Raw genomic sequence first — 15,600 nt, forward strand, 5'->3', positions numbered from 1 at the left:
ATGAAGGGTCTAGGCTCGAAACGTCAGCTTTTGTGCTCCTGAGATGCTGCTTGGCCTGCTGTGTTCATCCAGCCTCACATTTTATTATCTTGTAAGCAACTGTAGTTTCTTTTTAAGTTATACAGAATTTCATATTTTAAAAGTGCAGGTTTATTTTTAAAAGTGAGAACTGTTGGAATCTGAAATAAACATCAGGCTTAATCCCACTTCCTACAGACTAAGGGGGTGGCCATGGGCACCCGCATGGGCCCCAGCTATGCCTGCCTCTTTGTAGGTTACGTGGAACAGTCCCTCTTCCGCACCTACACAGGCCCCAAACCCCACCTCTTCCTCCGGTACATTGATGACTGTATCGGCGCCGCCTCTTGCTCCCCAGAGGAGCTCGAACAGTTCATCCACTTCACCAACACCTTCCACCCCAACCTTCAGTTCACCTGGGCCATCTCCAGCACATCCCTCACCTTCCTGGACCTCTCAGTCTCCATCTCAGGCAACCAGCTTGTAACTGATGTCCATTTCAAGCCCACCGACTCCCACAGCTACCTAGAATACACCTCCTCCCACCCACCCTCCTGCAAAAATTCCATCCCCTATTCCCAATTCCTCCGCCTCCGCCGCATCTGCTCCCACGATAAGACATTCCACTCCCGCACGTCCCAGATGTCCAAGTTCTTTAAGGACCGCAACTTTCCCCCCACGGTGATCGAGAACGCCCTTGACCGCGTCTCCCGCATTTCCCGCGACACATCCCTCACACCCCGCCCCCGCCACAACCGCCCCAAGAGGATCCCCCTCGTTCTCACACACCACCCTACCAACCTCCGGATACAACGCATTATCCTCCGACACTTCCGCCATTTACAATCCGACCCCACCACCCAAGACATTTTTCCATCCCCTCCCCTGTCTGCTTTCCGGAGAGACCACTCTCTCCGTGACTCCCTTGTTCACTCCACACTGCCCTCCAACCCCACCACACCCGGCACCTTCCCCTGCAACCGCAGGAAATGCTACACTTGTCCCCACACCTCCTCCCTCACCCCCATCCCAGGCCCCAAGATGACATTCCACATTAAGCAGAGGTTCACCTGCACATCTGCCAATGTGGTATACTGCATCCACTGTACCCGGTGCGGCTTCCTCTACATTGGGGAAACCAAGCGGAGGCTTGGGGACCGCTTTGCAGAACACCTCCGCTCAGTTCGCAACAAACAACTGCACCTCCCAGTCGCAAACCATTTCCACTCCCCCTCCCATTCTCTTGATGACATGTCCATCATGGGCCTCCTGCACTGCCACAATGATGCCACCCGAAGGTTGCAGGAACAGCAACTCATATTCCGCCTGGGAACCCTGCAGCCATATGGTATCAATGTGGACTTCACCAGTTTCAAAATCTCCCCTTCCCCTACTGCATCCCTAAACCAGCCCAGTTCATCCCCTCCCCCCACTGCACCACACAACCAGCCCAGCTCTTCCCCCCCACCCACTGCATCCCAAAACCAGTCCAACCTGTCCCTGCCTCCCTAACCGGTTCTTCCTCTCACCCATCCCTTCCTCCCACCCCAAGCCGCACCCCCAGCTACCTACTAACCTCATCCCACCTCCTTGACCTGTCCGTCTTCCCTGGACTGACCTATCCCCTCCCTACCTCCCCACCTACACCCTCTCCACCTATCTTCTTTACTCTCCATCTTCGGTCCGCCTCCCCCTCTCTCCCTATTTATTCCAGTTCCCTCCCCCCATCCCCCTCTCTGATGAAGGTTCGAGGCCCGAAACGTCAGCTTTTGTGCTCCTGAGATGCTGCTTGGCCTGCTGTGTTCATCCAGCCTCACATTTTATTATCTTAGGCTTAATCTCAAGACTGCTTTAGTTTGAATTCCAGGAATGAGTGACATTTTCATGAAAACCCAGTCTGAACTTGAAGTAAGGGAGCTGGATTTAGCTGTGTACATTCAGGAGCCAGCTCATGATTCTGGATTCTTGGGATGTAAACCAAAATAGCACTGATCGTGAACTAAAACCAAGATAGAAATTAAAGTTCCACCACTGATGCGCAATGGAATAATCATGTCATCTGACAGAGCAGTAATGTAATGCAGTATTGATTGAGTGGGGAGTTAATGGCCTGGTGGTGACATTACTGGACTGGGCCAGGTGACAGGGTAGCTGGTAATATTGTAATTCAATGATCAAATTTGAAATTGAAAACTAATCTTAATCAGGAAACTGCCACTGATTGATGTTAAATCTGGTTCACTAATACCCTTTGGGGTAAGAAATCTGCAGTCTGGCCTATTTGTGACTCCAGATCCACAGCAAAGTGCTTGACAGTTAACTGCCCTCTAAAGTAACCTAGCAGCCTGTTCAGTTCAACTATAATTAGGGATGGGTAACAATGCCACTCATATACTATGAAAGAATAAAGTTTGCCAGTCTTGTAAAATGTTGCTTCAGAAAGTTAGTTATTTTAAAAACGTTTCCAGAGAAATAGCAAGCACTTCAAATAATTGACATGGGAATACACATATTTTACAAGCATATTTTTCATTGTGACTTCACTGCAGCACTGATGGAGTCCTGTATTGTCAAAGATTCTGTCTTTGAGACAAGGATTTAAATTGAGGCCCCACCTTCCCTCTTAGGTACACATAAAGGTCCAGTGTTACTATTCAGAGAAGAACAGAAAGTTTACCTTGTTCCATGAGCAATATTTATCTCTCAACAAAGCTCATTAAATACAGATCATCCAGTCATTATCATTTGCTGCTTGTGGGAACTTGCTGTACATAAATTGGCTGCAGGCTCTTCTGCACTACTGCAATGATTACACTTCAAAGGTATTTTGTTGGTTGAGAAGTGCTTTAGGACATTGAGACCCTGAAAAATGCTAAATACATGCAAATCTTTCTTTACTTCTATTTTGAAACAAATGTTTCAGATTTAAAAGATTAGGAAAATAGTACACAAATTAAATACTCTACTCCAACTCTAAAACAGTTGAGAAACATTTCATTTTCTTCCAGTCTCCAATTGCTCAAATAGTTGATGATTTCACTGTCTTTATTGGTCAAAGATATATGAAAAGTGGAATGAGAATTAAAAACAATAATCAATTCTCTTGGTCCTCAGGAGTTTCACCAAAGTGTGTCTCTCTCATCATGATATGATGTTTGAAACATGCAAACTCTTTTGCCATTTGTGACCTTTTTTTTACCATAGGTCAACCCAGGCTGACATCACAGTCTTGAAAAGTTACCCATCTGTTAGCAACAGAATGCAGAAAGCAAAAGATGGCCATACAATGACTTTGAAGCAGTGCTAGAAATCTTAGAAAATACAAAGGTACAGAGATCAGGAGTGACATGCACATCATCAAAAGCTGAGTGTTATCAAATTGGCTGTTACTGTTCAGAGCACAATTTGAAACCATTTTGGAATAATCCAGGTTGCAGGAGAAGTAATGGAGACTATGTGATGATATATGCAGCTGTCAGCATTCAATCACTCATAAGGACAGTGAGGTCAGTTCTGAATATTGAAGTCCTGATACAGAAATTTTACCTTCTCTTTACAAATGGACCCATAAGCCAGCCAAGCTTGAATTATCACTGTAGGTTCACCAGAATATCTCACAGCTATGCCAGGTAAATTTTTCAAATGCTTCTAACTGCTAAATCCTGAAATCATATTCCAAATTTACCAGTGGTAATTGGTGCATTTTGGTGCAAGGTGCCACCTTGTTTCTACTATGATGAGGCTAAATGACTTCAGGGATTTCTTCAACCCATCTCAACACTGTAACTAGTCTCCCACTGATCAGCCCAGCACCCCTACATGAGCCATAATTGAAGCAAATACATCTAAATGCACATATGCATGATCAAATCTTTTGGCTGAAAATTACGAGACTGATTTGCAAATGACCAACTAGGGATCCTCAGTGGAGGATCTGTTGGTTATTGGATGGAGGCAATTGAGCAGCTTCAGTCATTTTCAGGGTTGGGTTCCATTAGCATTCTGTCACTAATTCTTTCTCATATTTAGCAAGCGCCTATTTCAAAGCCGCTGGAAAGAAGGTGGAGACCAATTGTCTGTGAAAATAGAGCTTAGGTACTGCATCAATCCATTGCTCACAGCTGATTAATTTGTATATTTTTCACTGTTTGTTGACCACATCTGACTGGATGAATGTACTAGTCTATGTCTTATCCTGGTTCTGCGTGAGGTCATTGAAGCGAGAGCTGATTCTTAACATATTTGATTCTCTACCTCCACACATTACAAGACCATCAAGGAACTCCCAATATACTTCAAGACTCAGTGTAAACAGTTTTCAGCTTATTTTCAGGTACTTTATGATATTGCAAAATCCTCCTTGACATAGACAAGAAAATTTGTGTTCTGCCTTTTATTATTGTCATGTTTATTGTCATGTCATATTATCATGTATTTCCCAATGTTGAAAATGTAGATGCCTATGTGAAGTGGAACTAAACAAGAATTTCTGTCAAATTCAAATCAACAAAAGCAACATAATGCATTCTGGGCAAATGCATACCCAGCTTGTGTCCATCAGAATTTCATTCAGCATCTTATATTAAAAAAACACATGAAATCTTTATAAATTAAAAAAATACACCCACATTCCAGGAGCTGTTTAAATACTGTGCCTTCACAGGATGTCTGTCACAGTTGTTGGGGATTCTTCCAGGGAAGATAAGGAAGTCAAATATTCTGATCAATATCTACTGTCAATCAATCATAGCTATTTGTTCACTGTCTTGTAATTTGGGAGCTCAATTTATCAGTTATCAATTTGTCAGTCAGCATGTGTAAGGAGTGTGTAAAATATTGACCATTTTATTACTTGTACTTTCTCACACAACCTGTTGATTCTTACGATCTGAACTCTCTGCAGTGTTGGTAACAGTGCCAAATCAGTATAGTCACAGGTTCCCATCATGTTGAATGTATGAAACAAATTTTGTACGCCAACATAGCTAATCTCAAGGGGAACTGGTGGTGAAGTGTTAACATTGCTGGACAACTCATCTAGAACCTCAGGCTAATGTCTGGAGACATAGATTTGAATACCACAGTGGCAGGTGGAGAAATTTAAATTTTTGACGATCTGAATAAAAATACCATTCTCACCCTAATGACAACCATGTATCTGCATTGCTGGTAAACAAAGAACAAAAAATAATATACCACAGGAAAAGGCCCTTTGGCCCTCCAAGCCTGTGCCAACACAGTTTGCCCTTCTACACTCAACCTGTCTTCACTTACAGGATGTGTATCCCTCTATTCCCTTCCGATTGAAGTATTTGCCTAGCTGTTTCTTGAATGCTGCTATTGTGTCTGCTTCCTCTACTTCCTCTGGTGGTGCATTCCAGGCTCTCTCTACCCGACATGACTGAAATTTTACCAAGACCTATCTTGTTCACTAATATCTTTTAAGGAAGAAAGTCTGCCATCCTTAACCAGTTTGGCCTATGCTGACTCAAAACACACAGTATTGTGGTTGATTCTTAATTGCAATCTGGTCAGTTTGGGATCAGTAAATGCTGGCCTAACCAGGGATACTTGATACCATGTATGAGATTTAAAAAAGGATTCTGCTTTATCTTTGGGATCCCCCATGGTTGAGGAAGATTTCTGGAAATTTGTGGAATCTTCCACTGGTTTCTTAACTAGTTGTTCCTTGACTTTAACTTGTTTAACTGCTGCCGTTTGAAAAAGATTGAGATGAAGACAAGCATTCCTACTGTAAAATGAGTCTTAACCTCACCATGTGTACAGTTTTGCTACCACAGTCTTCTTCAGTTGTAGGGACATACACGGTTTGCTTTAACCAGTGAGGTAGAGGAAGATGACTTAATGGCCTAACGAGAAGTGGCTCTTGTTTTGAACGAGAGGTGGTTGCATGGTAGCATTAAGTTACATGTTACATAGGAACAGTAGCTATTGTATCAGAGATGATGAGGTGGACTTGGATCATAAGTTGTTCTGCCAACAAGTCACTAAATCGGGTAGCGCTGAAGGCACTGCTCAGTACTAACCCTTTCAGATTCTTACACCCTTAAAAAAAAAACTCTGACATCTCCCATCTAATCATCCATCTCAAATTCAAACTCCACCTTATTCATAATGCCAGGAACCCCTTCATGACTATTAAGTTTAATTGGGAAGTTGTTTTCTTGCGGAACCAAATCTGCAGTTTGTTACTGATGCAGCTGGGAGTTCCTGAATGTCAAACTCTACTGGATAGGTGAATAGTATTCAACACACGATTGTTTATATAACCCGTGCAATGCCTGCTTCTTCACTGGAACTAAAACAGAAACAGAAAACACAAACCAGGGATCACTCCTCGAATTTTTCTTGGCTACATGGTCAGACTAAGCTATCTCAGCTGTCACAAGTAGCCAGTTTCTTAAATTACGAATCCATAAAATGAAAAATTACAGCTGACATCTTTGTCATTTATGAGGCTCCTTATGAAAGCCACAGAGCGAAACTACTATTAAATGTCTTTTTATGGGCTGCCTTTTAGCAAGAAAATAAAAAATAAGTTTTATCAGAAACTATGGTACAGTAGGGAAGCAGACATAAAAAGCCTTCATTGCAGAAAAATTGACAATGCAATTTTAGCTGTCATAGATTTTATGTGAATGTTGTTTGTTACTACTGTCCTTCAATTATTCTCATAAAACTATCCTCCCTGTACACGTATTGCAAAGCCCAGTAAGATGAAGGATACAAAAACACAATGTCAGAGAAACAAATTTCACAACGTGCGATTACATTTTGCAATGGTCTTCACCTTTGTTGTAACTAGCAAGAGAACTGATGGGTAGATGCCAAGTCTTGCCCCATTAAAAAAGAAGAAATGCTAACACCCGCCCACCATGAGCTGCTTCAAAACACCATATATTTCCTATTAAATAATTATTAAATAGATTATTTGGCTACAAGTGAAATTAGAAGCTTGAATTATTTCTGACATCGACACATTACTATCTTTCCAACTTTACTAAATATGTTTTGATTAATAGAAGCCTCCAGAGTGGAAGTAATCTGTATTTTACTAGATAAATGAGTACAACATGACTGAAATTGCATATTGGAGGTAGAGCATGCATTGTATGAGTTGTACACTGCCGATCCTTTAAAGATACAAGCATTCTAGGTACTATTTGAAGCATAGTAAATTCATATAGTTTTTTATGCATACGTTACTGGGTTAAAGTCTTAGACAATTTCGCAAAACAAATGTTCATTGTCTATTGATGCTCATAAATAACTGGTCTCTCAAGAAATGCAAGAAGCTGATAAGCACTCACAGGCCAAATAGAACATAGATCAGTACAGCACAGTATAGGCCCTTCGGCCCATGATGTTGTGCTGACCTATGATCCTACCAAGATCAAACTACCTGCATACCCTACATTATACTATCCTCCATGAACTTATCCAAGAGTCCCTTAAAAGTCTCTAAAGTATTTGACTCCACTACCACTGCCGGCAGCGCGTTCTCCACGCCCACCACCCTTTGTGTAAAGAACCTACCTCTGACATCTTCCCATACCTTCCTCCAATTACCTTAAAATTAGGCCCCTTGTAATAGTCATTTCCACCCTGAGAAAGAGCCTCTGGCTATGCCCCACTCTATCTAAGCCTCTCATCATCTCGTACACGTCTGTCAAGTCACCTCTCAGACTTCTTCACTCCAATGAAAAAAGCCCTAGCTCCCTCAAACTTTCCTCACAAGACACCCTCCAGTCCAGGCAGCATCCTGGTAAATCTCCTCTCCACCCTCTCTAAAGCTTTCACATCCTTCCTATAATGAAGTGACCGGAACTGAACTCCATATTCCAAATGTGGTCTAACCAATAGAGTTATATAGAGTTTTATAGAGCTGCAGCATAACCTCGTGGCTCTTAAACTCAATTCCCCTGCCCATGAAAGCCAACACACCATACGCCTTCTTAACAACCCTGTCAACTTGGGTAGCAAATATGAGGGGTCTATGGATGTGGACCCAGACATCCCTCTGGTCCTCCACACCACTTAGAATCCTGCCATCAATGTATTCTGCATTCAAATTCGACCTTCCAAAATGAATCACCTCACACTTTTCTGGGTTGAATTCCATCTGCCACTTCTTTGCCCAGCTCTGCATCGTGTCAATGTCCCGCTGCAACCTACTACACTCCTCCAAGCTGTCCACAATTCCACCAATCTTGTGTCATTGGCAAACTTACTAACCCACCCTTCCACTTCCTCTCCAAGTCATTTATAAATAACGAAGAGGTCCTTTCTAGGTTGAAACAAATCAGCAAAATGGCAGAGTAATAGGCTAAAATGTTTATAAAAGGAATACAATCTGTAAAGATTCCATTTACATCTGAAACTACTTGACAATCACTGTTCTAAGCGGCAAAATAAAGTTTTTACTAAGCAAGTTACCAGAACTACCAATGTGATAATAACCTATTTTAATTAAATCAGTTGAAGAATAAATGATAGCCACAATATTTGGAAAACTTGTTTGCTGTTCTTTGATTTGATCTATAGGACCTGGTGCACAGTCCTGACAAGGCAGCAAAAGCTGTCAGTAAACATTACATTTGAAAGGCAGCAACTTCATCAGAATAGCAATTGCTAAGCACTACTCTGGAGTGTCAGCCTAGAATATATGTTCATGTCACTGCAGTGAGAGGAAGGAAGGTTGAAAGGTGAAAGTAAGACAGAGCTAAAGGAGAGGTTGTAAAGGAGTAGTGGGGGAAGGCAGGAAAGCATTTACAAGGGTCAAATTAAATGGTTAGTGGAGAGGAGGGAGGAAATGAGTGTAAATAATATGTTGCGGAAGTAAGAAATGCCTCCAGGTTGTTGTAACTGTTACGAGAATCAAACTCCAATGTTTATTTGTTCTCAATATGCCAAGACTGTACAGAATCAAACTGCTCTGGGACTGTGTATATCAAGATTTTTGTATGTATAAAATATGTTTTTGAAATTTAAAAAAAAACAGTTCTCCCAGAACTCAGTGAAAGCCACCCTTTGATCTGCCCGAAACCTGTTGGTCATCCAGAGCAAGGAGTTGACCCTGAGCGAGTGTTACAGGCTGGCACCTTCTGAGATCCAGGATGGTGAGGAACGCACCAAAGCTTGAGGCAGCTGCCGCCAAGAAGCAGTGGGGAAAGACCAGCATGTAAGGTCTTTGTGCCAAAGTACAATGGGTGCCATTCAGTTATCAGACCCTCCCAGTGCCTCAAAACTGTGCATAAATATTGTCTTGTGTAAGTGAGAAATGCCTTGGGTTTGTTTGCTGTCCATATGTAAAGGCTGTACAGAATCTAAAAACTCTAGTAACTGTGTGAATAAAAAGATTTTTATAAACAAAGTAAATTTTTAAAATAAAAAAGGATCATTTTAAGATTCTCTCTTCTCTTTCTCTCTCCCACACCTCTCTTGCTTCTCTTTTAACCACTCTGTCCCCTTCATCATTCCATAATCCGAGCTTTCCTCTTCTGTTCTCCTGCTTTCAACTCACTCATTAACATGACTTTCAGTTTCCTTGTCAATTCCATCATGCTCCTACTCATCTATTTTTCCCTGCCACTCCCCTCCCTTAACCCACATTCACTTATTTTTCCCTTTCCCCGTCTCTTCCCTCTCTTTTGCTTCCCATTTTATTAACACTCTGTCTCTTTCACTCCTTTTCTTCCTTCTCCCTTTAGCCTGCCTCTCCCCTCTCCATTCTCCACCCCTTCCCTCCTTATCGTCCTTCTCCTGTCTTTATATTTTCTAATATATATCCAGCAGTAATGCATATTAGAGAATAAGATAATACGAAATCTTCAAGTGACGTGGAAGTCAAATGTAGAATATAATTGAAACAGAATGTGGGTGCTGTAGATCATTCAGAGAGGCAACGTTGTTATGGTAGCATATACTGTAATATACAAGTTGGAGACAAGAGACTTGGATAGTGACGGTAGAGGCTCCTTCTTTCTTCTTTCAATCACATAGCTGATCAGGAATCTCCCTACTCTGACCAATGGTGTATGTTGGAAGGATTTGTACATTGATAATCACATTGTTTGGCAATATTATGAATGGACCTTCTTTCATCTAGGATGTAACTTAAACCTGAAACTTCTGGCTAAGAGGCAAAGATGCTACCCACTGCATCTCAAATCTCTGAAAAAGGATAAGTAAATATAAAACATGCTCCATTTTAAACTTATCCATTTGATGCTATCTTTAATGTAACATTATAATTTGAAAATATTGTTCGTCATTAAACGGCAAGACCAAATAGCAATTTCGAAAGCAGAGCTGCAAATTTACTTCAAGCTTAAGTGTATTTTTCTGTACTGGCTGGGAACATGTGGTGAGGTAATAAACTGAGATTCACTGACCAGTCGATGTATTTTCAGCATGATATATTTATAAGCACGATTTCCATAATGAATTTGGGCTTATGGGTTTATAATGGGAGACATTGACAGAAGTTGAGAACAAATGCCTGACAATAGAATGTAAGATTCTGTTGGCGGAAAATCTGTTTGGATGCAATTTCTTCAAAAATATAAGTTCATACAGAGGCATAACAAACATTTTTAGTTTTGCCTCACTTTTTAGCCTCAGTCTGTTTCTTCTCAACTACACTTCCTTACTCTTGGCCTGAATGCTGTGATTAGTTTGGACTCCCCACATGCCATGTGAGAATATGATGCAAATAGGAAATATTAAGTACTAATATATCTTTATTAATAGTGCAATCTTAGAAAGAACTCACATCAAATATTCAGTCTCTCATCATTGTATGATTATAGATTACAGATAAATGTGACTGATCCACAACTTTATTTTTCCATGAACAGCTCCAAGCTCTCCAAGTTATATTCGATTCAGTGAACTGACAACAACCTCCGTGAATGTGTCTTGGGGAGCCCCAAAGTATCCAAACGGAATAATTGAAGGATATCGACTAGTTTATGAGCCTTGCACTCCTGTTGATGGTAACATATAGTTTGTAAATCTATTCTAAATGGATTATTTAACTAGTACACCGATGTGCAGAAGGTTGAAGAACAGCAGAAGGAATTCACCTTATTGTCATCTAATTTTTACAATCTGCCTTTAAGTCCGTTTTGTATTACTGCAGTTAATTATCTGCAGAACAGTGAGTTCACCAGCAGTGATTTTGCTGTGAAATAAATCATCGAAATAAAAGAAATAGCAGCTTGAACAAAATACCAAAACAATAAATGCAGTGAGAAAGAAGAGAAAATTGAAAGAAGAAAACAAGTATACCAAACTTGCTGGCACTTCGTTTTGCTCTTGGCCTGAATGCTGTGTTTAGTCTGGACTCCCCTCGTGCCGTATGAGATTTAATCAAGAGTAGTGGTCAGTTGGCAAAAATTCAATTGGATACCAATTTATATGTGAATATTCCACAGCAGAAAGTACATAGAAGAGGAGAAAGAAATTGGCAAGAGAGAGAAAAAAATTCACATTAGGGAGCATGTGACTGTTTTCAGATCTATGTATGACTTCTTAGTATGATTACTAAGTGATTAACTTGTTATTGTTTGCCTTTCTTCCATAGTTAATCTGCAGTTAGATGTAGGTTGCCCTTGTCTATTGCAAATTGGCTGGTTTCAGTAATTCTCTCTCTGTGCAGGTGTCAGTAAGATTGTAACTGTGGACGTGAAGGGAAATAGTCCTCGATGGATGAAAATTAAAGACCTGTCAGATGGTGTGACTTACACTTACCGAATTCAAGCAAAAACATATACCTACGGACCAGAAATTGAGGCAAATATCACCACTGGACCAGGAGAAGGTATCTCCATTTCTTTTATTATTCTCCAAATTATTCTAAACCATTGGAATTGTTTGGTGTTGCAAGTATTTATAATATTAACCTAGAATTAACTTCAAATCCTGCCAGAGTGATAGATAATTGGAAGCCTAATTTCCACACGGCATCCTAAGTCCAAAAGATAAAGCAATTATACAGTGTTGTTTAAGAATGCTGTTTTCCAGGCAAGTCTGTCAGTGCTGCGGAATAGTTCAGTCTCCGTACAATCCATATCCTTTCTAAATATTTCACATGTAAAAAGATCCTGCTTTTTGTCCAGAAAAGCTCTACTTTCTAACTTTTTTTTTCAAGTAAGTAGTTTATTGTGCTGGCCCTGTGAGTTCCCTTTGTTCTGGTGACAAAGAATAACTGCTATGACCTCACAACCATCAAATGGATTTGTGAATAATGACTAGGATGTAGAAATGTGAGATTTGGCGCAAGCACATGAAGTATGGAGGGGAAGAAGTGAATCAGGCAGCTGGTTCAATGATTTTGTGATGAAGAATTTCATGAGCTTCCTACATTGAATTAGAAATGAAGACGACAAACAAAAGGGAAGCCATTTATCATTTAAAAAGGAGCCTAGGACTGCACTTCTCCAATTACTTAACCTTTTTCTAAAATGGAAAGTGATATGAGTTTTAGTGGACCTATGGAAATGGAATTCTCCTGACCAACCTTCATCTCCCAGCCAGTATCACACAAAATAAAGTTGTCTCGTTATTTATCCCATTGCTGTTTTTGAGATTTTTTATGAGTGATATTATTTCTTCCATTTTAACATTGACTACAGATAAAAAAAACTTGGCTTGGATTTCTTGTGAAAGTCAGCGTCACATTCTGTTTATATTGATTGGATACGTTTTGCTTTCCTTCAAGGTGCTCCTGGTCCCCCAGGTGAGCCATTGATCTACAGGTATGGATCAGCCATAACTATTCATTGGTCCAGTGGAGATGCCGGCAACGCACCAATTAGCCGATATGTTATTGAGGCGAGGCCATCAGGTGAGAAGTTTGATTCAGCTAATTATTGTTTCATTCATCCATTCAGCCCAATAGAATAACTGAGACCTGGGACTTGCCTTTTGGGAAATTATGTTAAGAGCGAAGTTTAAGAATGGATCTACTATGCATAATAAATACATGCTTGCAAAATATCTCACTTTCTTTCTATCCAGTGTCCAGAATATTCTTTGTTTACAGTCAACTTTTATTTGGTCATGATGTCACTGTAAAGATAATGAATGAAGTGCACAACATGAGAACCACATATTACAAACACTGTAAAATCTGAACTTGATCTGTCGCAGTTTTAAGTGCAAAGTGATTTGCTGCAGAAATGCTACTAATATTCTTCAGTGGTTAACAGTATTGTTGAAACTAAATCATCGTCTGTTTTGGATAGCTTACTTTGCTTAGATTTTCCAAGAATGTCTCCACCATACTTATTGTGGTCTTTTAGATATATTACATACTGTCCTTCGCTGTCTTAATGACACTTTTCATGTTCTGTTTAACGCAATCAAAAGCAAACATTGAAAAGATTTAGAAAACATAGAAGAAAAAGTTTAATGTTGACAAAGCAACTGGACATGGAAACAGTCCATATCTTGAATCTAATCTTGCAATCAATTCCATGACTGGATATGTCATCAAAAAAACCAATAAAATATCTCAAATCATCCCTCCCTCTGTCAAAACTTAGCTCATATTATTTTCAAAATATTTTAAATGCAGTTTAAAACTTTCATTGATTCGAAAAGGAACATGATATGCTTACATCATTGTAGAGAGTTGTTTTGATCACTGTAATCTTCAACATGAACTTTCTGAATTCATTTACGGTATTGTTGTTGTTAAACTATATGAATGTAACATTTCCTGTCCTACCCAAAGAACAGGGCTTTGGTGGCAAAATGGATGTGGGAACTTAAGTGAGCAGGTTTTATTTTCCAGACACTGACCATGATGTGTGTTTCCCAATTTAGTTTTGAGACTTAGCAGTTTAGCTGAGAAAAGGGGATGGTGGTTTCAGCAATCCACCTGATTTGGAGTGATTTCTATTAAAACATGTCAATGGACTTGTCAGCTCAATGAGGACTAGTGTGCCATTTTGCTGGGAAGGCACAGGATCCATGCTAGATCTGTAATAGCAAAATAAAAGGAGGAGGCAATTCAGCCAGGAGCCAATACTGGATGCAACATTCAATGAGATGGGCTCACAAGAAGGTTCACAGTTTCAAGGGGTGCAATTTATTAGAATATAGCTGTCATCAAGTAAGCAGAGTTAACAGAGGATGTGCTCCGCACACTGAGATAGTTGAGAAGTTGTGACCCTCAGGTGTCTTGGGGCTATGGGAGGTGGTTAGTATCAACTTTGTAAACTTGCCACAAGCAAGGCTGGGCATGCGTTTGAAGTGCTTGTAGGAGCAATTAGCAATGACAACAAATGTCCTCGTGAACAGGTACAGGTCTTGGCCGTGAGGTGGATCAAAGAGAGGAGCGGGGCAATGAAGAATACACCTTTAGACTGAAGTGCTCTGCCAAGAACAAGCTGCTTGGGCATGTTGGAGATTGGCACATTCTAGGAGACTGCACCCATCTAGGTAGATGGTATCTGAAATTTGTGCTGTAAGTGAGGAAGACCTGACAGTTCAGTTGGTCATGATCCGTAGGAGCTATTAAAGTCACTCCTTCCAAGGATCTGCAATGGATCTTGGTCAAGCCTCTCAAGTGGCTGCACAAATTTGCATCTCATAGATTACAGCTGCTAAATTTGTGATACACATATTTTACAGATGAGGCTCAAGGCTTGTGGTATTCACTTGTATTGCTGCAGGCTAGAGCATCATTAATTGCGTCCATGTCTGTTTTTGTTTTATTTATTTATTTCTGGGATGTGGGCATTGCTGCCAAGGACAACACTGCAACCAAAGCCATCTGTTTGCAAGGACAATCACTGAACAAATCATTGGATTTCTGAAGATGCTCTTCTGATACCGGCTCGGGGGATGCCCTGCAGTACATTCCTGCAATTAATTGTGTCCATCTGTTGCATTATCCATTGATCCTTCCAGAGAGGTGGACCTTGAAGAAGATGGTGCAGTAGTTCACACAGTTCATCAGAGGGAGAAGAGAAAGAAAATGCAAACCAGCATGTGTCAATCCACAATGCACAGGAGGTTGTCAGGACTGCCTGAGGAGTTATTAAGATGGTGTGAAAACCAGCAAACATCTGATCCAGGTGCATTTTCCACACATACTACTCACACAGCAAGACTGCATGGCTCTGGCAGTTTCATTGCTCTACCTGGGAAGGTGCATCCATTCAAAATACAACTCTGATTCTTTTGTATTTGCAACACATACTACACATCTCCAGTGGTATGTTCAAAGAGCGTTGTCCCCCTTGACCATGACTTCTCCATTTACTTGTTTCAACATTGATGAATGGGAGCTGATATATCCAGCATTGTGGTTCAACATCATAAACATAAGTAAAAAGTAATAGGTTCTGAAATACCAAATGAATGCCACTCAAATGAACTAAGCAGTGCTATTGTTGACCGTTTGACTTTCAGTCTCGCCCTATACAGTATTCTCCTTGTGACCTCAAATGAAGTGGAGGTCTTTGACATGTAAGTGCAGGTAGGGACAAGAAAAGCCTCTGTCAAAATGCCTGCATAGATGGTCCCTCCATTAGAGAGGCCAAAGAA

The 15,600-nt window shown here is 40.6% G+C and overlaps 1 protein-coding gene and 1 long non-coding RNA gene across 6 annotated transcripts in view; one reads left to right on the forward strand and one right to left on the reverse strand.

Moving 5' to 3' along the window:
* Positions 1–15,600, forward strand: part of sdk2b (sidekick cell adhesion molecule 2b) — an 892,722-nt gene that overhangs the window by 737,093 nt on the left and 140,029 nt on the right. For all 4 annotated transcript variants that reach the window (XM_059653700.1, XM_059653701.1, XM_048555196.2 and 1 more), the window contains 3 exons: positions 10,899–11,036; positions 11,702–11,863; positions 12,764–12,889. In XM_059653700.1, the coding sequence (XP_059509683.1) occupies positions 10,899–11,036; positions 11,702–11,863; positions 12,764–12,889 (426 nt within the window). The remainder of the gene's footprint in view (positions 1–10,898; positions 11,037–11,701; positions 11,864–12,763; positions 12,890–15,600) is intronic.
* Positions 1–15,600, reverse strand: part of LOC125463653 (uncharacterized) — a 128,378-nt gene that overhangs the window by 44,051 nt on the left and 68,727 nt on the right. The gene's annotated exons all lie outside the window — the stretch shown is intronic.

Source organism: Stegostoma tigrinum, chromosome 22 (assembly GCF_030684315.1).
Source record: "Stegostoma tigrinum isolate sSteTig4 chromosome 22, sSteTig4.hap1, whole genome shotgun sequence".
NCBI lineage: Eukaryota > Metazoa > Chordata > Chondrichthyes > Orectolobiformes > Stegostomatidae > Stegostoma > Stegostoma tigrinum.